This window comes from Lycium barbarum, chromosome 8 (genome assembly GCF_019175385.1).
Source record: "Lycium barbarum isolate Lr01 chromosome 8, ASM1917538v2, whole genome shotgun sequence".
NCBI classification, from domain to species: Eukaryota; Viridiplantae; Streptophyta; class Magnoliopsida; order Solanales; family Solanaceae; genus Lycium; species Lycium barbarum.
The window spans coordinates 123153086-123180810 of NC_083344.1; the positions used below are offsets into that span (position 1 = coordinate 123153086).

The window sequence follows — 27725 nt, forward strand, 5'->3', positions numbered from 1 at the left end:
CGATTAACGATTTGGCTTAACGGATATCGGCTTTTAAATATACTAATTCACTAGCCAACCGGTAAGATATCGGTTGGTTCGGTATCGAGTTAGCAATTATCGGGCGGTGTATCATTTAAATTATATAACAATTATCATTTTACAATACCTCCACAGTACCTACCTTTTCAATGAAATTTACCCACCTAAAAAAAAGTACTCTTCATAGTGCTGAATGAAGTGACAACGCAAATTCTCGGTTAAATTATGTATTCAACCAATAGATATATCCACTGGTTGACTTACCGAATAAGAAAACATTATACTAGTTGTCAAATGTAAAACATCAAACAATATAGTTACTGCTTTCCAGATACTTGCACCATTCCATCACTTTCTCAATTGGAAGAGTTTACCAAAAAAAAAAATTACATTGAGCTACAAGCCCAAAAAGCTCAACACAAATCACAATAACTATACCAAATGATAAGTACAATTAAACAATCTCAAATCTCAACTTAAGAAGATGTAGCCTTCAAATAACTTGCACATAGGAATGTCACGACCCAACCCATCGTGATGGCACCCACACTAACCCCCCTGGTGGGGGAACCATCCCCTTAGCCAAATTCTCATTCATTTAACCAACTATAAATCAATAACAATGGAGATAATCATAAAACTATCTAATCATGCCATAATAAAATAAAAGAGCGGAATTCTAAACTATTACAACCCCAAAGATCCGAAAGTCATCGTACAAGGACCCTAAACATAGAGCTATCTAAAGAATAAATAACTGTCTGAAATAGCATAAGTGTCTAGAAATGAAATAGACGTCAAAAAGGAAAGATCTTCAGGAAGCATGGCATGGATAGGAGCTCACCCTCTGATCTGAACGGGAAATGGCCTCAGGCTAAATGTGAGGTCTGGACGAAGTCTCTGGCACACAATCTGCACTCAAAAAGGGTGCAGCAAGGTCAGTACAAACTCTATGTACCGGTAGATATCATAGGCCGACTAAGATTAGTATCATGCATATGTTCATAAAATCAAAAGAATAGGCAGATAGACACAACAGCACAACAACCAAAAAAATCAATAGCAGTCATCAACCCATCATAAAAATAAGATAAATCCAATGCAATGCAATGCAACCAATGATAGTATCTCAACTGTACACACATGCAAAAGGCATTTTTTGCATAATAGTCATGACTTGCAAGGGACCCATGGTGTTCATGTACCACTGGCTCCGGAACTGACCTCGGATCACGAGCCCATAACTAGGTCATATCCTCATCTCCTGTCAAATGTGCCTTAAACAAGACCATATCTTCACATCCTGTCAAATGTGCCTCATATATATATTACTGCATCTGATCACAAGATGAATCTCAACGTACCTCCAGTTCAACACTCAGTATGAAACATGATCATCAAGGAATACAGGGCACCATGCCACAATTCACAACAAGACTTTATAAATCAACTCAACAACAGCATAAATGCATAAGTCATCTCAATCAACAAGAAGGATATATGTGTCAACTACCTCCTTCCCATATCACAACAAATACACCTCAGGTTTCAGTACATGAAGTAATGGCGACAAGCCCACATAATCAGCAATCATACCAACCTAAGTAATATCCAACTAGACATCGTGTCCGAAGACCTAATTATGTTTTCTCCCTTCAATTCTACTATATATACAATCAACTAATCAAAGTCAAGCTCAAGTAAACCCTAACCTACCTCAGATGCAAAACTGGAATAAATGCAAGCTACTCCGCTAGAGCTATCCCCTTTCGTAACGCCTCGAAACGCTCAAAGTGTAGCAATGTAATGCTAAGTAAGCAATAGACCATCTAATCAACATTAGAAAGAATACCCCCAAACCACTCATAACCATTCGAATGGGTGAAACCAGCATTTAAAGGTGAATTTATCCTACCCGCAGTCCCAACAATCATAATCCTCCAATTTATAGGTTTCTAATCAATTTAACCCTTTCAAATCAGATTTTAGGCAAAAATTCCCAATTTGGGTGGAACCCTAAGTCTCAATACATAGTTCTTACAATAGTTAACCATTTTCCATCCTAGAAAGTGATAACCTACACTTCTAGATGATATAAACAGTGATATAAACAATATTCCACAATTTCCAATAAGGGTTCATGCATTTAGGGTTCTAGAACTTTCATCCACCATTAATGAACCTTAAAACTAACCATGGGAACTTAAAGGAGAAATGTGAATGAATGAAATGGTAGTTTAGAACTTACCCTTAAGGATGATTCCATCAAGCTAATGAATAATCGCCTCTTTCTCTCTTGGAAACAGTTTTTGGAGTTATGTGACTAATGACTCAAAATCAGAAATATAAAAGTGGGTTTCTGCCACCCGGGAAACTGCTGCAGCGGTCACTAGATGCGCTGCAGCGGTCTCGCTGTAGTGGCCTAACCCACTGCTACTACATACCTTATTAAACGTTTCGACTCGCCATAGCGGTCAAAACCGCGCCGTAGCGGTCCCGCTATGGCGGTCCACCACCCGCTATGCTGGGTTCTCCCTAAGACCTAATTACCCGTGGTGGCAGTCAGCGCCATGCAGTGGCAGACCGGCTGCAACGGCCTTACGCCCGCTATGGCAGTGGCACCAGAACCAGAATCCTCTAGTTTTTCACCAATTTTTTCCCAAAATCCCGACATCAATCCGATGCCTCACCTACACAAACCAGATATGTACACATATGTAAAAACACGCTACGGACTCGCTCCTGGCCTCAGAATTCCTAATGGAGGCCTAATTTACTAAGTTAACCCCCAAACGGAATAAAACAAGTCATCAAACAAGTGCACAAAATAAAATCAAAAGCCTTCGTTTTAGAATTCTAAATCTTTAATTTTTACTAGGCTCACTCCTAGTCTCGGAAAGAACCAGCAGGGGTAAAACGGTCATAACATACATAATGACCTAGCAGATCGTTACAAGGAAGAACTTGCAGTCTTAAAAACTTGTACAGTTGCTGCGTTTTAGGGTAATTAGGGTCATTTCCTAAGAACAGTGAATAATAGTTATCGAAGGTTCAGACTTTAGTGCTTGAGGTTTACAATTCATATTCTAAATGTTTAGGGATAAAAATATAAATATAATAAATTCTTAACGGATTAACGGTTTTCCAATAAAAAAATTAAGTAATCCGACCCTTCACCGATAAGCCGCTAACTATAAAATTTTATTCCGTTCCCCAATACCAATAAGTCAATTTAGCAGTTGGGTTACCGGTACCAGTTCGATTTTGAACAATCCTAATGTTGGCATACGTAGATGGAATTGTAACACCCCGCATCTTAGAACTAAGTTTAAGCTCATATCATTAGAGTTCTAGTGAAAACACTGAAGGTTTGAGCGTTTGCGAAAATGGTGATAGGCTCATTTCGGGCAGCGATAACTCCTTGATCCGTTGCGAAACTAGAAGAACTTCCTTGATGAAAGTTGTAGCCCTATTGAATAGCTTTCCAACGGTATATTATGGGGATTAAACGAACATCTGTGCAAAGAGTTATGCCCATTTGATTGAAGTCTGTTCGCTGAAAAATTGTCTGCGTTACGATGACGAGTTACGGACCGTAACTCGTGTTACGGGCCATAACAGTGAGCCGTAACACAGACGAAATTTCCAGAACCTCACTGGAAATTTCGTTCACGATACGGTCCCAAGATACGGTCCGTCCTTCGTGTTACGGGCCGTACCTTGTGTTACGGACCGTAACAGCGGACCGTAACACAGGGAAAATTTCCAGAAACTTTCTGGAAATTTTCACCAAGGTACGACGCCACATTACGGTCCGTCCCTTGTGTTACGGGGCCGTAACACGGGCGTACCTTGGTCCGCAATTATGATTCGGGTCAACTGACTTCGGGAGGCCATAACCCTAGCGTAAGTTGAGAATTTGGGAAAACTCAAAGAATGAAAGTTGTAGATAATTGAAATACCTTTCCAACTATAGGTTGTGGGTTCACAGGCGACGTCGGGATAGGGAGATATGGACGTTTTAAGACAGAACAGTCCCGACCCGTTTTCAAATTAGGTCAACCCACTTCCCCTTGGTATTTAAGGAAAAGGAAACCCTAGAAGCCTCATTTCTTCTCCAAAATTCAGATTTTAGAGAGAGAAAGTGAGAGAGAAGGGAAACTAGAGAGATAAAGTAGAAAATCAACCAATTTTAAGGCCCCAAATCCCAAAGTTCGTGAAGGATAAATTGTAGTACAAGTTGTTGTCGTCATTTTAAGCTAAAGATCGGACTTGGGGGTGTTGATTTCGTGGTGACTACCCAAAAAGGTAATATTTCTACTCCCTAATCATTTATAGTTATGAATTGATGAATTCTAGGGAGAATAATAATTGGGTTTGTTGAAGAGAATTATATGAACTATGCTAGAGTTATTGGATTCATATGGATGATGAAGAATGATGTTAATTACATCTAATTGAGATTGTAGTATTAGCTAGAAGTAAAAGAATGGGGATTTGGTGAAGAAAACACCATTAATGAGGGTTATAGAGCTTCATGCCCACTAAGTGTTTGATAAAATGCTTAGATGAACAAAACATGGACATTGTTGCTAATATAGAATCCCTATGACTTGTATTGCTATAGATTGAAGTTGAAGGAGTTGAAGAACATTGTGATAAGCTCAAAAGCGGAAGGTGAAGGTATGTAGAACTTCCATCCACATGTGGGAACCTCTACGTTCTTCCCCATGACTCGTTTCGTAAAATCTATGAAGTTCAAATCCTAGGGCATTAAAACCAACATATTGGTAGCCCGTAATTATGTATGTATGTACATGAATCCCGTATATATGTTCGTTATTGTATTCCTAACCTTCCATTACGGACATTAGGAATCCCAGCTTAATCCATGAATCATGAATTCTTCCTCATGTGTTCTCATTATGTTCATATGAAACTGCATGAGTTATTTTGCAAGTTATAAACATGTTTTCAAGTCAACTACAAATATATGATTATGAACTATTGTATTTCTCATAAATCAAGAACATGTTTACAAGCTATTTCATGAAACCATATTTACAAGTTATTTCGTGAAATCATGATTCCAAGACAAGTACAAGTAAATTCACAAAATTCATGGGCTTCTTAACCAACTATATTATGTTCATGTTTTTGGGAGTTGTACGAATTACCGAGAAGGCTCAGATAGCCTGAAACTATGTAGCCACCATAGGATAAGGATCGCTCCGCCAGTTAGGTCGATACCTTAATTTCACACTAAATGGTTCCATCAGGTATGTTATTACCTTATACCCTGGCAAGGTATAGGGGCTCTGCTGGTCCGGCGAGGTACCAGACTCCACGTATCCACGTGGTGATATCATGTGTCGGTTTATGAAATGCTCTCCCTACTTATCATGTTTTACTCATGTTATTTATGTATATGTACTCATGCTCATGTTCATGTTCATGTCCAAGTTTTCAGTTTCAGCTTTTATCATGTTATTCTAAGTCCCATGTTGTTTCTTCCGGTTGCTTTACATACCAGTACATTCAATGTGCTGACGTCCCCTTTTTATTGCCCGGGGGCCTGTATTTCATGATGCAGGTACGGATTTACAGGACGACGCTTCTGATCATTAGGATTTGCTCGTACCAGCTTATTGGTGAGCCCCATCTCATTCGGGGTTTAAACATTGTATCTCTCTATATAGTTTTGCATGTAAAGGTATGCTGGGGGCCTTGTCCCAGTAATTATGTTCTCCAGTCAGACTCATGTTAGAGGTTTCATAGACTAGACAAGTCAGTTATGTCATGTCAGGCATTTGGAGTTGTATAGCCATTTTGGCTCACTCATGTTTAAACAAGTACTTTATTAAGTATTATGACTTATTACGTTTTACAAAGGCTCATCATGCATTCACGTTATATTCCGCTTATGTTATGCATCATGATGGTTCAGCAAGTCATGTGGTTCGCTCGGTCACATGCAGTCAGGCACCGAGTGCCGTGTTACGTCCAGGCCATGGTTCGGGGCGTGACAGGAATGCAGGTCTAATTCAAGGGCGACTGAATCCCCTCCAGCAAAAATTTACATTGTATATACAAGTTTAAAATTCTTTTTATGTTATATATAGTAGATGTTGAACCCCCTTTCCTTCTTCATATGTTTACTTCTTTATATTTTTGGACACCCTTAGTGAAAATTCTAACTCCGCCACTGATCCAATTGATTCCGGCTTGCCACGTATGCAAAGCGTAGGTGACTTTAGCCTTGCTAGAATATCGATTTTTAGGGCTAATGCATATATGCTACAGCTGAAAAATGTTCTATGTGGGGTCGCTACGATGACTGACAAATAAGAATCATACACGTATAATTGAACCGATGAGTATAAAGTACACTTACAGGAACCTAGCTAACTTTAGCTGGACTCTTATGCCACGAGTGGGCAACTTAAATGACCCACATTTGGGACTTTGTAACAAAAGTAACCACCAAATAAAATAAAAGGAAATTAGTACCTTTTGTGCACAAATTTTGTGCGCAATAGGGGCTAGCACATTTTGTATAATTTCAAAGTTTTGAAATTCAATTTTTTTCATACTTTGATCAAAGATTAGTCATGTCCTCAAAACTCCAGAATAACAGTATTTTATATAGAACTTGATATCTTTTTCTGCTAACAATAATATAGGCTCAATACATTAAGTATACCTAAATGTTTGGATCATCGTTTTAGGGGTTGTAAAGTTCCCAGAAGTAACTGCTTTTTCAAAACTTGTTATCGTTAGGTTTAAGTGTTTTATTTTATAAGGTTTTTATTTACAAGTATGTCCCCTCTCTAGAATTCTCTACATGCCTAGAATATTCTAAGGCTTCTCAAGAAAGTCTTCCTAAATATTTTATAAGAATCTAGAGTCTCTCCAAGAAAACTCTCCATGGCTCTAGAATCTTCCCATAAATGCTAGCATCTTTGCCATGTAAGCATCCACATGTCTAAAATATGTGCTTATGTGGCAAGATGACTTGGAAGGTCATCACATTCTCCCCCACCTGATGTTGCGACGACCGCGGCGCATTGCTGCAACATAAACTCTCGAATCTTGTCTTTAAATTGCCACAAGTCTTCGTATCGTTCACATGTGACCTCTTCCTGTGATTGCCCTTTCTAATGTACAAGAAAAATGGCAATGGCTTCTTGCCCTTGTTTCCGCCTGGCCTAGTAGTCAATGATAGCTTCAATCTCCCTCTCGTGTGAGGCGGTGACGGTAATCGGTGCATGACTTAACCCTTTTCCGGTTCATGCTCCAACTCAATCTTGTGATCCTGCTCACGCCTAAGAGGCAAACGTTTAGGTAGCTCTTTGGAAATACCATTTTTGTTTTCTTCGAGCAAATTATCTTCCTCCAAACTTGTAGTGGTTGCCATAAATGTTGACTCCTCTTTCTTGAGCCCCTTAACAAGCTGCATAGCTGAAAGTTGTGCATGGCCATGTCCATGCGACATAGTCATTGTAGGCACCATGCAAGCGCCTTCTCGCTCCATGACCAAGAGACGTTGGAGGTAGGGATCGATCATCGCGTGGCAATGTGTAAAGAATTCTTGCCCCAAAACAATGTCAAAAATATCCATAGTAGTGGCGGTAAAATTTGTCATACCTTTCCAATCGCCCAATTTGACACTAACGCCATTAGCTACACCGTGAGCATTTTCTGGCTTAGCATTCACGGTCTTGACGAGGGCGTTAATTGCAGCAAGCTTCAACTCTAGTCTCTTCGCTGCAGCCTCGGTCACAAAATTGTGAGTCGCTCCAGTGTCCACCAATGCCCGAGCGAGCTTGTTGTTTATAGTGAGATCCACGTATTGATTTTTATTCTCGTCAAGTTGGATGGGTTGTTCCTTGACAGCGCCACATATGCTTATCATACCTAACTGTGCGGTGCCTGAACTCTCTCCTTGCGTCTGCTCCTTTCGTTCACGAACCATTGCATTGAGGCTCTTCAAGTCGGGGCAATTTCTGAAGCCGTGTGGTCCTCCACATATGTAGAATCCCTTTTTCTCGATCTGCGCCTTCTTCTCAGCATAGCCCTAACGACCATTTGCCTTTTTGCCATCGAACTTGTTGGTATTTTGAGTCCTGGAGTAGTATTGTTGAGACTCCTTGTTCTTACCACGGTCTCCCCCACTTTTGGCATTGCTATCCCCTGACTCATGACCTTTGTATTTGTCGCGTTTGTCATGCTTGAAATCCATCAAAGACTCGGCCTCCACTATGGCTTGGTCTATATCACTGACTTGTCGGCGTTGCAACTCTTGCTTAGCCCAGTTCTGTAACCCATCCATGAAGTGAAATAACAAGTCATCGCTAGTGAGGTTGGGAATTTGAAGCATAAGGGTGGTGAACTCCTTAACATAGTCTCGTATGCTCCCTATTTGCTTCAACTCCCTAAGTTTGTGCCTTGCCTCGTACAAAACATTACTTGGTAAGAACTGTCGCTTGAAGTTTTTCTTGAACTGATCCCACGTGCTAATTGTGCATAGACCTCTCTCAGCATCGGCGACCTTTCTTCTCCACCATAGCATGGCAGTCTCTGTTAGGTACAACACAGCGGTGTTGATCTTGGCCTCATCATCCCTCACTTTGCCATGTATGAAATAGTTCTCCAAGTGCCAAAGAAAGTTCTCCACCTCTTGTGCATCACGAACCCCTTTAAACACTGGTGGCTTAGGAGCCTCGATCTTAGCTTCCCTCGTCACAACAACATTGTTGGCTGCCTCGGTCACGCCAACATTGACCTGCTCTTCGAGTGCCACTATCTTTGCCTTCATGGCATCGATAGTACTCAACGCCTCCATGAGTCTGCACTCTAAGGCAGTGATGGTTTGCTTTACCTCAATCTCAGCTTGCATACGCCCCTCCAAGTCATTTCGGATGCTTTCAATTTCTTCAAGAGTATGCCCCTTAAGAACCCTAAGAGTGCCCTCCACCTTGCCCAAACGTTGGCCAAATATGTCGATGGCGTCTATCCCTACGTTAACCTTCATAACCCACTCTTTACCGAGCGAGACGTCCTCGGACAGGACCTCCACGTCATCCTCGCTCGCCTCAGTGGTAGATGGTTCTTGGGATGTAAGCCCTTCATTTGGCACAACCTCTGGCGGCACCCCCTGGCTCTTGCTGGCGTCATTCCTCTTTTTGTTATGGCCCTTCTTGCCAGCAGCATCCTGGATGACGTTGGCTTGGATTTTAGCAGTGTTGATTTCTCCGTCGTTTGCCATTCCCTCAGTCGTAACCTTCGCTCTGATACCACGTTGTCACGTCCTTAGTCTTCAACTAAGTGCACGTGCAGCACTTGACAACTCGCTCACGTTCTTGCACAACTTGATCACGATCTTGCTATGTCAAGTCAGCGTAGATTACTACACTTAAGATCACTAAGAGAATAGTAGGTGAATAAGACAAGAGAAATTTGCTAGAAGGAAACTTTTTATTATAGAAGAATTGATTGATTTTTTCTTGATGATTTTTACAAATGTATGCCCCTCTATTTATACTACTCACCTAGGGGCTAATGGATAAATAATAATTGTTACACAAGTCCCTCTATATTTACAAGTATGTCCCCTCTCTAGAATTCTCTACATGCCTAGAATATTCTGAGGCTTCTCAAGAAAGTCTTCCTAAATATTTTATAAGAATCTAGAGTCTCTCCAAAAAAACTCTCCATGGCTCTAGAATCTTCTCATAAATGCTAGCATTTTTGCCATATAAGCATCCACATGTCAAAAATATGTGCTTATGTGGCAAGATGACTTGGAAGGTCATCACAGTTGGCTCACGATTATATGCCAATGTTCTCACATGAAGAAGCTCCAAAAAAAGAGTTGGCCAGGCAACATAGATGGGTAGAGGGAGATGGTGAATTCTTGAGGAATCGAATCGCTAGTACTAAGAATCCTTCTCTTTCTCCAACTTCATGTAATAACTTTAGTTCTCCAATATTTAGCCCAGCAAAGCATGAGAACTCATATAAGGGAAACAATTATTATCTTAATCGGCAGAAATTCATTAATAGTTACAAGATGAGCAATGAGGGAAGTGCAATCTAGAAAATCAAGAAGTGGCTCAACTTCAAAGAGAAGAAGATGAGTACTTCAGCGAAAAACGACTCATGCACGAAGAGAAACTCAGCTTCCAGTATCAATCCTAAGGATAATATGCTCAGCCCATGCAACCGTCTTCTCAAGAGTTGTTTTCTCTTTCATTGATGTTCAAGTACTTGAGTCTGAAATATAGGGAGTATATCTAACGGTGAGTCATATTTCAAGGATTTTTAGTGTAATTTACTCAAATTTTAACGTGTAATGCTAGTATATAGTTAGATGTTGAACCCCGGCCCCTTGGTGAAAAAATCTTGCATCCGCCAATGCTGCATGAATTTAGTAATAAAATAATGTGATAATTGTAAATTTCAGTTTTATATACTCTTGTTTAAGTGATTGATTTTCTGCAAGAGTACTTGGTGAAAATTCCTCAACCGTACGTTATTCTTTGTTCTGTTAATCTTCATGATGCAATTGAGAAGTATTTTCTTTAAGTTAAAAATTGAATGAAACGTACAAATCAATGTAAAACATAAAAGGAAACTGCATGTCGTGAAAGACCATACTTAAAATAACAACACGATCTTAATAACTATCATTACATACAATAGAACTTTCCATCATTACATTGCATAACAACGGAATTGGCAGTAGATACAACAAAATTTAAGTAACAATTACAACATTGTATTTAAGTAATATTATGATACAATACAATAGGTAACAACCATCCAAACAAGTTTTAAGTCATAACTGGCAGTTCCCAAAATTGGAATCAAATCCAAACATCGTCAAAATTACAGGATGCCTGGGTGAGTACTAAAAAACAGCAAATTGGGTATAGAACATATGAGGCATCTGCCTAAATGTGACTTATGGATTAGCATTCTAGCTCTGCTATTACAGGGAGAAAACGAAAGAAAAGGACGAATATCAACTTCAAACATAAGTGGAAGTAATAAATAATACTTCCTCCGTCTCAATTTATGTGATATAGTTTGACTGGGCATGGAATTTAAAAAATAAAGAAAGACTTTTGAATCTTGTGGTTTAAAATAAGACAAAGATATTTGTGTGGTTATAGATATCTCGTTACGCATAAAAGGTAAAGTTTAAATTAAAGTTAAATTGTTGCCAAAACTAATTCATTGACAATTTGACATGCACATATGCACTCATAATTTCAGTTCAGTGAGATCACATACTCATAATAAATATTTACCTCGGCAAGGTCTAACATGGTGAACTCTTCTGGGTTTCCTAAGTTGGAAGGGCCAATATGCTCACCCTCCATCAGAGCCACCAGTCCATGAACCCAGGGGCGGAGCCAGGATTTTTATCAAGGGTGTTCATATTTTAGGACAGCGGATGTGTGAGGGGGGAAAAAACAACGCATGAAAAAAACACAATGCCTCTGCCAACTATCAATATGGCCCAGTATTGCGTCAAAATAGTTGCAACAGTGAATTATTCATTTAAGCTCCCACCGACACTCTACCCCTTCATAGAATTTATTACGAAATAAGCTCTACCATAGAACACTTTATCGAATGCAAGCTAAAGAATAAATAAGTAACTTACACGTTCAATGGTCTCACTCTCTTCAGGTGTAATGGTCACAGCTTGTAGGAAGGAAAAACAAAAGAGTGTGACGCCGAGTCTTCAGGTGTAACTGTCCAAGCAATTTATCTGCATTGTATCTCAACCGAAGATCATGAAATTCAACTTTGATAGAAAGGAAAAACAAAAGAGTTGTAACATCAAGTTAGAATATAAAAAAATAGAATGGAGTTGGGAAGATACTTGTACAAAATAAAATTAACATAAAGAAGTCAACAACAAAATATGCTATTACAAACTAATAAATTACAATTGCACTCGACGAGTTTTCATCCCTTGAAATGTTTTTATAATACACTCATTAGAAACACCTTTAAATACTTTTTTTTCCACATAAGGTACTATGCAACCATCTAAGAATTCATCGTCCATTCGATTCCGCAAGTCATTCTTAATAAACTTCATCGCAGAAAAAGCTCTTTCAACTGTTGCAGTGACAACTGGTAGAAGCAAAGCAAACTTCACCAAAAGGAATACAAGAGAATAGTTTAAATGCTTCTTTGTCTCAATTAACTTTCTTGAAAGTTCCCCAAGTCCACCTAAATTGGACAACCTTTTGTCAATATCACGAACATCAATAATGTAATTAGCAAGTTGATTCTCAAGGGCCCTCATGCTAAATCCATCAAAGTCATCAGGATATAATTCAGCCATTCTCACTATTTTTGTTATGTCAAAACTAGAAAATGAATCAATTGGATTCAAGCAAGCTACTCCATTAAGCAAATCACTAGTCACCTCATTGAAACGCTCATTGAGTTCTTGTAGCTGCCAATCAATAATTTTATAAAACAAATCCACACGGTAATGATGCAAAGTAGTGTAATCAACTACTTTACGTCGTGATCTTCCAGAGTTAGCATATGGATCATCATAATTAGGAAATGAAATTTTATGCTTGATACAAAAAGTTTCTACCTTTTCTTTAAGTGAATCCCATCCAGAATGCTTTTCTAAGAGAGGATTTCATTCATTATCTCTTAAAACTTGCAACCTTCTCTTGCACCTTCTCTTGCAAACCTTAACAAGAATCATGGCATTTGCAATATCTTGTTCCTTTTTTTGTAATGACACATTAAGATCATATGTGATTCCTAAAACATCAGTCATCAAATGCAACAAGAAAACAGTCTCAAATGTTTGACAACTTCTAAGAAATCCCGATGCACTAGCTCTTTCATCCAGAGTACTTGCATTTACAACAAGAGCATCAAGTACATCAACAATAGAGGCAAAGTTACTAATAAAGTTTCCAAACAACTTTTTTAATGTATGCCCTCCTTACCTCATCACGAATGTTTGGATGATAATCCAAAATTCGAGTTCTTTCGGTCGGGTCAGCCTTTAGATCATTTACATCAAATTCTTGTCTCTGAGAAGAGTGAGACGATGGTATTTCTGCTTGGTTGGCATTTTCATCTCGGCCTAGTTGATTTTGATTCTGAGAAGAGTGAGACACCAAACTTTGTTTTGGTACTTTCTGAAAATATTTCTCCATTCAAACTGAAAAAACAGTCAAATGCGATGCACTTATTAGAAATCAGTCATACAAATTACTCGCTGAATATGTAAAGAAATTAAAAAAACACAAAAATTGCAATTGGTACATCTAACACAGTACACTTCTACAATTGAAGATAGGTCCTAACTACATAATTTTTCTTGCCATCAGCCCATCACCTAGAAATAAAAAAAAATCTCTACTGAAAAAGTAGCAATATATGAAAATCCCTAATTTTTCTTCCCATCACCTAGAAATAAAAAAAAAGATAGGTCCTAATACTTTGCACTTACTCTCATCCTCGCCATCTCTGTTACTGGAAGTTGATATTAGACAATTCAAGAGACAAAAGTACAACAAAATTTACATGCTCTCAATGATGTTATTTACGTACATCTATTAACTGGCGTTATGGTTGCGGACATTGCGGTGATAGTTGATAGCGGTGGTCGGTGGTGCAGGTGGTTTTTTGATGGAGTAAGAGAAGGCAGAGCCGCAGAGAGGCTGGCAGTGGTGGGAAAGAGAAGCAAAGGGGGGTTTTTAGTTTATGAGGAAAAGAGGTGTTTTGGGTAGAAAATAGAATTTTGACTATGTTAATACAAAATAAGATGGCTTCTGTTGGAAGATAAAAAGTTTGATGAGTAACTTTTTTTTATTTTAAAAGAAAAAGTCACCACTTTTTAAAAGTTGTGGACTTGTGGTAATACGGAGCAGTGAAAATAGACTACCAGTTTCTCTAAATGCAAAAATAAAAAAAGTTGTGCCACAGCCGGGATTCGAACTCGTGTCCTCAGCGATAATTTGCACACCCTTAACCGCTAGGCTATCCTTCATTTCTATGTCAAGGTTGTTCATTACTAGTATATATCCACAAAGTTCTATATTTAATATAGGCACTCGACAATTTTTTCCGACAAAGGGTGTTCATATGACCACCCTTCGTCGGCTTTGGCTCCGCCCCTGCATGAACCCTTTCGTCAACAAAAAGTTAAATATCATTTTTTATGATTCAACAAAAAGAGCTCCAACGTTATGAGTTTCTAGATTTTAACACATATGCAACTTCACATGGTTGAAGTTTACAATTGGATATCATTCCTGAGATATCCAGGGAAAGAGATGTACGCAAGACAACATTATATTATAGTGAATAAAAAATGAGAAATGTTCATAAACCAGCTCAACAACAACAACCCAGTGAAATCCCACAACGTGAGGTCTGGGGAGGGTAGAGTATACGCAGACCTTACTCCTACCAAGGTAGGACGGCTGTTTTCGAAAGACCCTCGGCTCAATAAAAAAAGCATAAAAAGAGGTCAGATAAGGCTAAGAGATTCAAAGCGATATGGAAATGAAGTAACGCAAGCGACACAGATAACATAGAATAATCAAAGCACAGGAAATAACAGATAATAGCATAAATCAGAGCACAAGAAATTATACTACGATAATGCAACTACTAATAAGACAGGATAATGAGACTATCTACTAGCCTTCTACCCTAATCTGGGTCCTCCAAACCCTCCTATCTAAGGTCATGTCCTCGGTAAGCTGTAAATGTGTCATGTCGTGTCTAATTACCTCTCCTCAATAATTTTTCGGCCTACCCCTACCTCGTCTGAAACCATCCATGGCCAACCTCTCACACCTTCGCACTGGGGCATCTGTGTCTCTCCTCTTCACATGCCCAAACCATCTCAATCTCGCTTCTCGCATCTTGTCTTCCACTGAGGCCACTCCCACCTTGTCCCGAATATCCTCATTCCTAATCCTGTCACTCCTGGTGTGGCCACACATCCATCTCAACATTCTCATCTCGACAACTTTCATCTTTTGAACGTGAGAGATCTTAACTGGCCAACACTCTGCCCCATACAACATAGTCGGTCTAACCACCACTTTGTAGAACTTACCCTTAAGTTGTGGTGGCACCTTCTTGTCACATAGCACTCCGGAAGCAAGCCTCCATTTCATCCACCCTGCCCCAATACGATATGTCACATCCTCGTCAATCTCCCCGCTACCTTGTATAATAGACCCAAGATACTTGAAACTACTTTTCTTCTGGATGGCCTGGGTACCAAGCCTCACTTCCAAGTCAGCCTCCTGAGGTGTTTCACTAAACTTACACTCTAAGTACTCTGTCTTGGTCCTACTCAGCTTAAACCCTTTAGACTCCAGAGTTTGTCTCCAATCCTCCAACTTAGCGTTAACTCCGCTACGAGTCTCGTCGATTAGGACTATGTCATCCGCGAAAAGCATACACCATGGCACCTCACCTTGAATTTGCCGTGTCAATCCATCCATCACCAAGGCAAATAAAAACGGACTAAGAGCTAATCCTTGATGCAACCCCATCACAACTGGAAAGTGCTCTAAGTCTCCTCCTACTGTCCTTACCCTGGCTTTGGCTCCCTCATACATGTCCTTGATCACCCTAATGTATGCCACAGGTACGCCTTTAGCCTCCAAGCATCTCCATAGGATCTCTCTTGGAACTTTGTCATAAGCCTTTTCTAGGTCGATGAATACCATGTGTAAGTCCCTCTTCCTCTCCCTATACTGCTCCACCAGTCTCCTCACAAGATGGATGGCTTCAGTTGTTGAGCGTCCCGACATGAATCCGAACTGGTTCTCTGAAATAGACACGCCTTTCCTCACCCTCATCTCCACCACCCTTTCCCACACTTTCATAGTATGGCTTAGCAGCTTGATACCTCTATAGTTGTTGCAACTCTGGATATCTCCCTTGTTCTTGTATAAAGGGACCATTACACTCGACCTCCATTCTATAGGCATCATTGTCGTCTTAAAGATGACATTAAACAACCTAGTCAGCCACTCCAAACCTGTCTGGCCCGCGCTCTTCCAAAATTCCTCAGGAATCTCGTCAGGTCCGGTCGCTCTTCCCCTGCGCATCCTACGAACAGCACCCTTAACCTCCTCAACCTTAATACTCCTGCAATACCCAAAATCGTAACACCTTCCTGTATGTTCTAAATCTCCCAACACAATGTCTCTGTCCCCTTCTTCATTTAAGATTTTGGAGAAGTATGACTGCCATCTCCATCTAATGAGAGTCTCCTCTACCAATACTTTGCCATGCTCGTCCTTGATGCACTTCACTTGATCCACATCTCGTGCCTTTCTCTCCCTCGCCTTGGCTAGCCTAAACAATTTCTGATCCCCTCCTTTCTCTTCTAGTTCAGCATAAAGGCGTTCAAAAGCTGTCGTTTTTGCCGTCGAAACCGCCAACTTGGCCTCCTTCCTCGCCATCTTATAAAGTTCCCTATTCGTCCACTTCTGCACCTCATCCTTGCTGTCTATCAACTTCGCATACGCCACCTTCTTTGCTTCCACCTTCCCTTGAACTTCTCCATTCCACCACCAGTCCCCTCGATGCTGGCCACGACTACCTGTCGAGACCCCCAACACTTCCCTTCCTACCGCCCTAATGCAACTAGCCGTCCTATCCCACATACTGGTCGCATCCCCACTACTATCCCAGGCCCTCATAACCTTCAATTTCTCTCTTATCTCCACGGCACTAGTCGTGGTCAAACTCCCCCATCTGATCCTAGGTCGGTCATTCACGACCCTCTTCTTTCTCGTCATCTTGATCCCTAAATCCATCACCAAGAGCTTATGTCGGGTAGTAAGGTAGTCGCTCGGAATGACCTTACAGTCTTTGCACAGACCTTTGTCGTCCTTCCTAAGGAGTAGAAAGTCTATTTGAGTCTTAGCCACTGAACTACGGAAGGTTACCAAGTGCTCCTCCTTCTTTGGGAAACTCGAATTGGCTATCACCAACCCGAAGGCTCTTGCAAAATCCAAAAGTGAGACTCCTCCTCCATTCCTGTTCAAGAAGCCAAAGCCTCCATGCACATCATCATAACCTCCCGAAATAGGCCTGATGTGCCCATTGAAATCACCTCCCACGAATAACTTCTCAGTAGGCGGAATGCCTCCCACCAACTCGTCCAAATCCTCCTAAAAGCGCCTCTTCTCCTCCTCGCCTAAGCCCACTTGCGGCGCATATGCACTAATAATGTTCAAAGTGAGCCCTTCAACAACCACTTTAATCGACATCATCCTATCAGTTGCTCTCCTAACCTCTACCACCTGATCCCTTAAATCACTATCTACTAAAATGCCCTCCCCATTTCTATACTTTGACCTACCATAGGACTACAACTTATACCCGTCTACCTCTTTAGCTTTAGGACCTACCCATTTAGTCTCTTGGACACAAGCTATATTAATCTTCCTCTTCTTAAGAATCTTAACTAGCTCTATGGACTTCCCCGTTAACGTCTCAATGTTCCAAGAACCTACTCTCAACCTAGACGCTCCTTTAACCCACTTACCCCTCCTAACCCTCGTCCCCGTCCTCGAACGAGAACATGACCCTAATCTACCATCACTAACCAAAGCCACGAAAATGAATTCCTAAACCAGCTCATGGCAGGAAAATGTCAATAGAGGATCAAACTGGTTTTAGACATAGCAGACCGGGTTGTCAGTTCAATGAGATAACATACCATAATATCAGTATCTCCTATGTATTAAACAAGTTCAAGAGCTCATAAGTCGACAAAATTAACGTTCCCTTCACAAGACATTTCGTTTAGAAACCAACCAACTGGCATTTCCTCAAACAATGGCATGCTTAATTTTCTTTACCCCAAATAGCATATAAATTTTTGTTGAATTAGTGTATCCTCTCATCTGAAGGCTTAAATATACATTTTATGTAGGTCTACAACACGCTCCCCCGAGTTTAAACCAGATTCTTGCTTCATGCACCATGCACGTCAAACACTTTTGTTAATGGGTACGTAGTAGTGAAACTCGAAATCAGGATCTTTGCCTACTCTAATACCATGTTGAATTGTGTACCACCTCATCTAAAAGTAGAAACTGTTAGAGAAATGACACTTTTTATCTGTTTATAATAGGTCTGGAACGGATGTCTAAAGCATCTTTTCAGACATATGTACAACTTGAAAACATAACTAGAAAGTTCCCCTTGTCTGGTGAAAAATCCATTGCTCCCACGCAAGCAGGGGGGGTAATGTTCTTAAGATAGTTCTTCTACATTGAAGACAAAAACTTCCTTATGGCCGACGGTTTTTGGATATTCTCAGAACACATACATGTAACTAATATACGATCAGTCAGTAAAAGCTTGTACTTTGGCCAGTTTGGATGTGGAAAAGTAGGCAGAATATTTCTTTTTGTAGAATGGTAGAAGCTTATTATTGTCATAAAAATACCACAACGTAGCCTAACCAGAACACTAATCCTCTAGTACTCCCCACACATATGAACAAAGTCTATTTTTCATCTAAAGTGGTATAGTAGAGAATGGAAATCACAGATACTGAAATGCAAGAGAGTAAAAATGGGGAGTGTAACTTTAAGACAACATACCAAGTCGGAGACATATAGAAAGCTTCGTGTTTGCTTTCCACCACCATACACAGTCAAAAGTTGCTTGCAAATGGCCTGCAAACATAGTTTTCTGATAAATTGACTTGTTAAAAGGAAATTCAGGTTACACTGCTGATGCCAATAAAAGCTGAGACAACAAACCTGGGCAACGAAGCTGCTGACAACACGTCCATCTTCAAGACACATGCGAGGCCCATACGTATGAATATTCGAGCAATAAGAGTCCCAACCTAAAGCCACTCTATTTTTGCAAAGAGTTACGAACTGAAGATCTTCCATACTGATTAAAGACGTTATGCAATCTGTATAACCTTACATCAGCTTCACAAAAAAAAAATGTTTACAGAAGGTCAGCCAACCAGTAAACTCTCTGAAAAAGCTACTTAAGGAATTTCATCAAGTGACATAGTAAATCAATCCTAAAATGAAAATTAGATGCACATGCATATAGGATGAAAACGAAAAGCAGAAAAGCATTTGTTCTTATGAGTAGTCATACAGGTTAACATCAAGAGAGGGGGTTGGTATGGTCCCCACCCCCCACCCCCCTTCAGATCCCAATATAAAAGAAGAAAAATGCATGGCATTACCCTTAGATGAAATAAAATAAATACAGTCCAATCTCACCCTATGCATGAGGGCATATGCAACATTAATTTCCTGCTATACGTGAGAAGTATAGTTCCTTATGATCCTTTTCTTACTTTGGTCAACCAGCTCGATGCAAATTGGAAGACTTCATTTAGAGCATTCTGGTTTACCATGTAATTCACCTATTGATATCACTGCATCAACTTATTTACTACATGTAATATAAACAACGTGCTTTACTGACAATCAAATCTTCACTTTCTCATATGGTATAGTTTTTTTGATAAGGCTCATATGGTATATTATCAGCAGAAAAGATTATTCGTAAGAGACCTTTAACAGCAAAAGGACAACCCATAGACCTTCCTAGGTCAAGACAAAAACCAACGGAGATGGACTTGACCCTTTACATCAAGCCCAAGATTGCTATAGGTTAGTTGGAATGCCTAATTAATAGGCATTCAATTTTCTCATGAAAGGTAAAAACCATAGAACGAAAAACTTAGTCAATTAGCATTATCATTCACCACATCATCTGCTATATATTGTAGTTTGTAAGAGACAAATCCTTATTACCTCTACACCTCCATAGTCAAGGTTTCAGCAGTCCGTTTTCCCTCATCATAGCAGCTTCTAAGACCTAGATGTTTCAAGACACTTAAACATAACTAAAACCATCTGACAAGATAACTTCTGGACCAAAAGAGAAGGTACTACTGAGTTATTGCATATCTATTGGATTCACATTTCCCCAATATGTTTCCTTTTGCAGATGCTCAAGTGTATCACCATTAACCTCACTTATACTACTAGTAAGCAAAAACCTCAGACCGGTTCTCTTGGTGAGTCCCAACATGTTAAGCGTGCCCATCACATTTGTCTTGTACTAACAGTTAAGGATATTCATCCAAATTTGATATAGAGAATCCAATAACCACTCATTTTGAGATGCATTAGGAAAAAACAAAATGTCGATCAAGTATTTCCTCCGGTTCAATTAGAATGTCTCAACAAGAATGTTACTTTTTATATTTAGTAACTCATTACACCCAACATCTTACATGGCATATTTAAGGCCACAAGACTCAAAGGGCAGTTTAGTACATTATACACATATTTAGTTTAAGACAACAAGATTCAAAAGTCTTTTTCTATTTTTCTTAAACCCGGTGTTGAGTCAATCAAATTGAAATGGAGGGAGTACGTAAGTAAATATCATGCAGGCAGACATCCTAATAAATTAGAGCTACATAGGTATAAAGCTGATGAATTTAACCATTAAGTAAAGTGATAATATAGACAAGGATATAATAGTTTTGACAGGATTATACTTGTAATGAACAGGAGAAGCAGGGCAAGCCAAGTGATAAACATGACCCACTTCAAGCAAAATGGGCTTAACAACATCATGCCTAATAAGTTCAAATCTTGGCTTCCCAAAATGTGCATCACATTTTCTTTCCTTCCAGTAAAGAAATTATCAATCACATAACCTCATCACTCTCTTAATCAACTTATCTACCAAATGACTCCCAACAAATCCAGCCCCACCAGTCAGCATAATCCTCATTCTTCTCCTCCCAATCCCAATTGGAACCTTCCCCCCCCCCCCCCCCCCCCCGGACTTCCCCTATTCCCAAAAATAACCAAATCCCTTAGGGGTCGTTTGGTTGCTGGTTAGGAGCTAAGTTATTCATGTACGACATATTTGCTTACTTGAACATAATTTCTTTCCACGAAAAGAAAGGAAATGGTTCATTCCACGAAATAAAAAAGCTTTTTATTGCTGGTTAGGAGCTAAGTTATTCATGTATTAAATCCTGCATAAGTAAGTACTCCTTATGTCTATGTGGCACACTTTCCTTTTTAGTTTGTCCAAAAAAGAATTTCACCTCTATATTTAGAAACTTTTACCTTTAGTGAAATGATTTAAATATTTAAGGTTTATTTTTTACCACAAATTTCAAAAGTCTTTATTTCTTTCTTAAACTCCGTGCCTAGACAAATGGTGCCACATAAATTGGGACGAAGGAGAAACATGTTTGGTAACATTCTTTTGCTATGTATAAAAGTCAACACACCTAATATGAGGTTTGGTTTGCAATTTAAAAACTCACATAACTAATACATATATGAGTTATGATGGAATATATGTATTTTTTGATGTAGGATAGAAGATGCAATAACTAATACTACCATACATGAATAAATAAATATTGCATAACCAATCTCTGCATAAAATAATACATAGATTTTATCATAACTAATCTCGGCATTACTAATACCTGTGTAACTCTTCATCTTCACTGATTACAATGCCGATGAAGATGAAGAGGTGTCTTTGTTCTTTCAGTAAGTAACTGATCGATCTTGGAAGAGATTTGTTGCGTTTATGGGATTTTGGAGAGTAAGGTATACCCTCATCTTTATAAATCTTGATAGTAGATTTAATATAAGCGTCGGTGGATAGATGAGAGTGAAATTTTGTGTTTTGCTTATCCCACACATTAATAGCGTATCATAAATGCATTTACCAAATACAAACAAGGTGTAAATACACCCCTCATATATATACCCTTGGTTAAAAAACCGGTGCATATATATTTCTGCCGTTATATATCTTTTTCGTAATTTAAAAAAAAATATGTAGCTTATTTTTAATTAAGAATATGTCACCTAACTTTAAAAAAATAAATCTACCCATTTTTCTTAGCTCCCGTTTGGCCATAGATTTTGAGAGCATATTTTCAAAATATATTTCAAATCTTTATTTGGCCATAAATTTTTGACAGATTTTGAGTGTTAGTGTATTTTTTTTTTTTTGGTTTTTCACCCGGTGTCCGGAACCTGCATTGGAGCCCGACTATATTCTGATTTTCGACGCGTAGGGTCCCATTCGGGGGCAGCGCACTCTACTAAGGATCTTTTCATGCCTAGGCTCGAACCCGAAACCTCTGATTAAAGGAAGAGCAGCCTCATCCGCTGCACCACATCCTTTGATGGTCGCAATATGTCATTTTTACTTGTTTGGAAAGCCAAATAAAAATTGAATTTGAATGTAAATACAAGCAAATTTATAATTTGGCTCGGCTGTCTAGTCAAATGGTTACTTGAACAATATTGATCATAATTTAACTAGTGCAATTGCAATCTATCATTAGTAACGAAAGTATGAGAATTGTAGCTCATCGCATGCTCTAATTATATTCAAAAGGTGACTTTTGAAATCTTTTTTATATTTCTTTTTCAAATATAAATTAAATTTTCCTCAAACCTACTCTTATTTTGATGCTTCTATTTTGTTTAGGAGGAGGATTTGTTAAGACTATTTTGTATTTGATTAGTTTTATTTTCTATTCAAGAGTTTAAATATTCCATTCATTATCACCAACAAAAAATGGTACTAATGTTTATTTATACTTACATAAATATACTATATATGCTCAAATGAAAATAATACTGAAAATTCCATTATTTATGAGTAGGTAATTTCACCCCACCACTTAAAATTATGCACTTTCTAATAGCCACTAAAGTCAAGCAAAAGTTAAAAAGCCAACTATATTATAACTGACAAACAAAATCCGAACATTATGGTAGTTAAGAATATGGTAATAATCAGTACGACGGCGTTAACATCATTTCACATTAACCGTTTTAACCACCACCGGCGGCGTCCCTTTTTCCGTCAGCCGCCGCCTCTCTCCTTCCCATGCACTACACCCTAACCTTCTCCATTTCTTGAAAAACAAAAAAAAAAAAAAAAAAAAACCATTGATGGACTTGTAAAAAAAGAAACAAAAAAAAAAATCTATGATGTCTTCCATCAACCAACAAGGTAATGTCACCAACTTTTTCATTGTGTTTTCCAAAAAATATAATGATTCGATTATATATTCCGAAAAGAATGTGTTTTCCTAAGAAAGATGATCTTGAAAATTACATTGGTATTTATGAATCGACTTGCATGGGATTGAGACGTTGTTATTGTTGTAGGGTATGATTATATATTGAACGTGCAATGTTTTTTCTTTTGAATTCACGTGACCAAAATAAATTGTATGATGCGATTATACATTTTAGATCCAAATGAAATTGAAAATGGTTTGTGAAAATACGATATTGTATAGAATTGGCTAGGACCGAAAATGTGTTGTCCTAACTCCTAAGTAATAAGGATTTTGAACGTTCCTATAGATGAATCTGACTTGTTGGGGATTGAAACATTGTTATTGTTGTAATGTAGGATTATAAATGACGATATGAATCATTTGAAAAATAAACGTATTAGTTCTGTAGCAGATCTTTTACAGGATCAATTCGGACGGTGATTTTTGAAATTTACGTGATTTTCAGGTGCGATGGATCTGGAAATGGGGTTACCTCCGGCCCCACATCCAATTTCTAACATGAATTACGCCGGCGAGCCGTCACCGTCACCGTCGCCACGAGCACCGGCCCTAGTGGTGTCACATTCAAGCAAGTCCTTGATTCCATCAAATTCAGGGAAAGCCCTGTTTGTGTCAAATTCAGGGAAAGCATTACTTTTATCAAATTCAGGGAAACGGATGGATCCATCAGGGAAAAAAAAGTACGTAAAACAGGTGACGGGTCGACACAACGACACGGAGCTCCACCTGGCAGCTCAACGCGGGGACGTGGGTGCGGTTAGGGAGATATTAGGGGAAATTGATGCTCAGATGTTGAAAACCATGAGCGGGGCGGAGTTTGATGCTGAGGTAAGGAAAATATTTTACTCATAAACTAATAAATCTTTGAATGGTCTCTGCAATTTCCTTTCTTCTCAGTTATAGAAAAATAGCTAGCATGACCCCTATTTATATGAATTTGACTACAAATCCTATCTAGACATGAATAAAATAAACTTTCAAATACTAAATCCTAAACAAACTTGATTTCTTACGACTTAGAAATATTTTTTCCAACAGGTGGCAGAGATAAGGGAAGCAATGGTGAATGAGGTAAATGAATTAGGCGAAACGGCGTTGTTTACTGCTGCTGAAAGGGGATATATTGATGTTGTTAAGGAGTTGCTTCCTTATAGTACAAAGGAAGGGATCACGACGAAGAATCGTTCTGGTTTAGATCCTTTGCATATTGCTGCTAGCCAAGGTCATCAAGGTAATGAATAATTGTATATGGCTTTGATGAATTTTCGTTAAGAGTATTGAATTGATTGGTGTTATTACTACTTACTGTTGGGTTTGTTATTTTTGGTGTGAATGGGAAATGAAATGTTTTGTAGTTCGCGCCTTTTTTCTGTAAATCCGACATGCCTTTTCTTGTAAATGCACCGTCATTTTCCCGAAAAGATACCAGGTTCACCTATTCATTGGCTATAAATACAGAGGCTTTGCCTCAGATTTTTACACTGAAAATTTTGAATTCTTCTTCTTCTCCTTTCTCTGCATAGTTTCAACATAATAAACAGTTCGTGTGATTTGCTCCAGTCTTTACGTTCGAAGGTTACCGGAGTTTGAGGCACCGCTATTCCGGTAAAAGTATTCTATTCTATTCTATTCTGGGAGGAAATAATCCTTTACCTCCAGCACTGCGAGGGGATTAAACTCTTTAAGGATACACATGGAATTATGTGGGCTCGGAATTAAATTTTGTTCTGAACTTTACTGTTTTGGTTTCTGTTTAACACTACTGTTTTAACGTTAACGGTTTTGTTTCTGTTTAAGCATTACATATTTTGATTTAATTATTCTGGTTAAGAACTCAGGAGATAACACTTACTAGTTTGTGTTTCAACTAATAAATTCTACAGTATTGTATTGGCAGTTTAATTGCTAAAGCATGAAAAATGTATATGCAGCTATTGTTAGGTTACTGTTGGAGCATGACCCAGAGTTGAGCATGACAGTTGGTCAATCAAATGCAACTCCTCTAGTATCTGCAGCCACAAAAGGGCATACGGCAGTTGTCCATGAATTGCTTTCCAAGGATTCTAGCTTGCTAGAAATATCAAGATCCAATGGCAAAAACGCGTTACATTTGTCTGCGCGCCAAGGCCATGTGGATATTGTTCAAGCGTTGCTGGAAAAGGATCCACAACTGGCAAGAAGAATCGATAAGAAAGGACAGACTGCTCTACACATGGCTGTAAAAGGCGTTAGCAGTGACGTGGTGAAGTTGCTTCTGCAAGCAGATCCCGCAATTGTAATGCTTCCGGATAAGTTTGGCAATACTGCGTTACATATTGCCACACGGAAAAAGCGTTCAGAGGTAATAACTGTTGCTTTAGTGTCTGCATCGTGTTTTCCTTAACTGTGGAAATTATAGTATTGTTTAGCTTCTTTTAATTTGATGGCTTAAAGCTGGGATTCATTTTTCTACCTGGTCTAAGGCCATCTTAAAGTTTTCTCTCGCCAGCTCCAGTTTGATCTGATTTGAGCATGCTCGAATTTCATTTTAGAAAGATCTACTGGAGATATCATAGCAGGAGCTTAGTGCACCGGGCTGTCCTTTCTTCTAGAGATATCATAGGAGTTTAAACTATTACTATGGAGTAACGTCTCTTTTGACTTCATGTCAAACACCTTTTATTTAGAAGTTCTAGAGATCCCTAAAGCATTTTTTTGACATCCTTGAATAATTTTTATACAATGCTGTAGAATTTATAGAATATATAGAAAATAATGATATGGAGAAGAATGGGAATGTTTTGATGTAATCAGTTAGTGTTACTAGCGGCGGAACTACGGTTCTGCATATGGGTTAGGCAGCTTTGATTTAGACTCTGTATTTTTATTAAAAATCCACTTAATATGTATAAATAACTTATCCAGAATCTAGTAAATTGTTTTCTCCGGAATCCAAAATTTACAAACTCAAGATCCTAGCTCTGTCTTTGAGTGTTACATTGCTGTCGTCATTATATTTGGAGAGTATTAGGTTGCTTTGTGTTCCGATATTTTCTTGGGATAAGAAGTTGTCAAGCTTTTGATTGTAACATAGCTTGTCAATGGAAACTAGTCTTTACAAGACACTGATTATGTTGGGCATTAAGGAATCTGTGATTTTAATTTAGCTTTATATAACTGCAGATAGTGCATGAGCTCTTGCTACTCGACGACACAAATGTCAATGCATTAACAAGAGATCACAGAACAGCTTTAGACATTGCTGAAGGGCTTCCTATGTCTGAAGAATCCACTGAACTAAAAGAGTGCTTGACTCGTTATGGTGCTTGTAGAGCCAATGAATTGAATAATCAGCCTCGAGATGAGCTTAGGAAGACAGTAACAGAAATTAAGAAAAATGTCCATTCTCAGCTTGAACAAGCTCGAAAGACTAACAAGAACATGACTGGTATTGCAAAGGAGCTTCAAAAGCTCCACAGAGAAGGAATTAACAATGCTACCAATTCTGTAACTATTGTTGCCTCTCTTTTTGCAACAGTAGCATTTGCTGCTATATTCACAGTTCCTGGTGGTGATCTTGATTCTGGATACGCTGTGGCGTCTAACACTCCCCCATTTAAGATCTTCTATATCACGAATGCTCTTGCACTCTTCACTTCCTTGGCTGTTGTGCTTGTACAAATCACAGTAGTCAGGGGTGAGACAAAATCTGAGAAGAGAGTTATTGGGGTGATTAACAAACTAATGTGGGCTGCCGCAGTTTTCACTACTCTGGCCTTTGTATCTGCCTCTTATGTAGTTATTGGCCGGCGCAATATGTGGGCTGCAATTTTTGTTACAGTTGTAGCAGGACTCATTATGGCAGGGGTTTTAGGTGCCATGACTTATTATGTTGTGAGGTCTAAAAGGACTCGCAAAATGAGAAAGAGGGAAAAGTTTGCAAGGACTAGAACCAACTCGTTTCCTCAAACGGAATTATCCGATTCAGATTATAATCCAATGTTTGCTCTCTGATTCAAGCTAGTGGTTTCAGAGTGTGTGAGTGCGTGTGTTTTATATCAGACAAGATGCGAAGAACAGTAATCTGTTGCAGTAGGTCGCTGCTGGAAATACTGAACTGAATTTCAGCAGTGTTCTAAATGACTACATCTCTGGGAACTGGCTTGTTTTCTTGCACTGCGGGTGAAACATTAATGGTAGGTGAAGAGAAGAGAAAGCAATCACAGAAATAGTTGATTGTGGCTCTGATGAACCTTGAGTACAAGCACTATTGCAGAAGGTTTTTGTTTGTGATAGAAGTGCATATTATTTGAATTTCTACTAAAGCAAATATACATTGTCCCGTATTCTTTTTTCGTTTCTTCTAAATTCTTTTTTGTGGATAAAATTTTGCCTTATTCTTTATTGGTGTATTTCTTTCCATTTGATCTCAGACTATCATCTTGTGAAGTAAAATGCCGTTTCTTTTTTTAACTTTTTGACTGAATATGGAAATTATGGAAAAAATGAAATTTGTAAAACTAAAATTAATATTAACACTACCAGAATATGACAG

At 38.8% G+C, this 27725-nt stretch overlaps 1 protein-coding gene and 1 pseudogene across 1 annotated transcript; one reads left to right on the top strand and one right to left on the bottom strand.

The window, feature by feature from the left end:
• Positions 1-258: 258 nt before the first annotated feature.
• LOC132608275 (UDP-glucuronic acid decarboxylase 1-like) lies at positions 259-21704 on the bottom strand (annotated as a pseudogene).
• A 1024-nt stretch (positions 21705-22728) lies between these two features.
• Positions 22729-27622, top strand: LOC132605397 (ankyrin repeat-containing protein ITN1-like). Its single transcript, XM_060318554.1, has 5 exons — positions 22729-23118; positions 23637-24019; positions 24230-24422; positions 25123-25532; positions 26354-27622. The coding sequence occupies exons 1-5, from the start codon at positions 23094-23096 to the stop codon at positions 27182-27184; spliced, it is 1842 nt and encodes a 613-aa protein (XP_060174537.1). The 5' UTR covers positions 22729-23093; the 3' UTR covers positions 27185-27622.
• Positions 27623-27725: the final 103 nt, after the last annotated feature.

Coding starts and splice junctions, on each gene's coding strand:
- LOC132605397 (XM_060318554.1), top strand. CDS start 23,094: ATGATGTCTTCCATCAACCAACAAG. Junction 24,423..25,122: donor TGCTAGCCAAGGTCATCAAG/GTAATGAATAAT, acceptor ATGTATATGCAG/CTATTGTTAGGTTACTGTTG. Junction 25,533..26,353: donor CACGGAAAAAGCGTTCAGAG/GTAATAACTGTT, acceptor ATATAACTGCAG/ATAGTGCATGAGCTCTTGCT.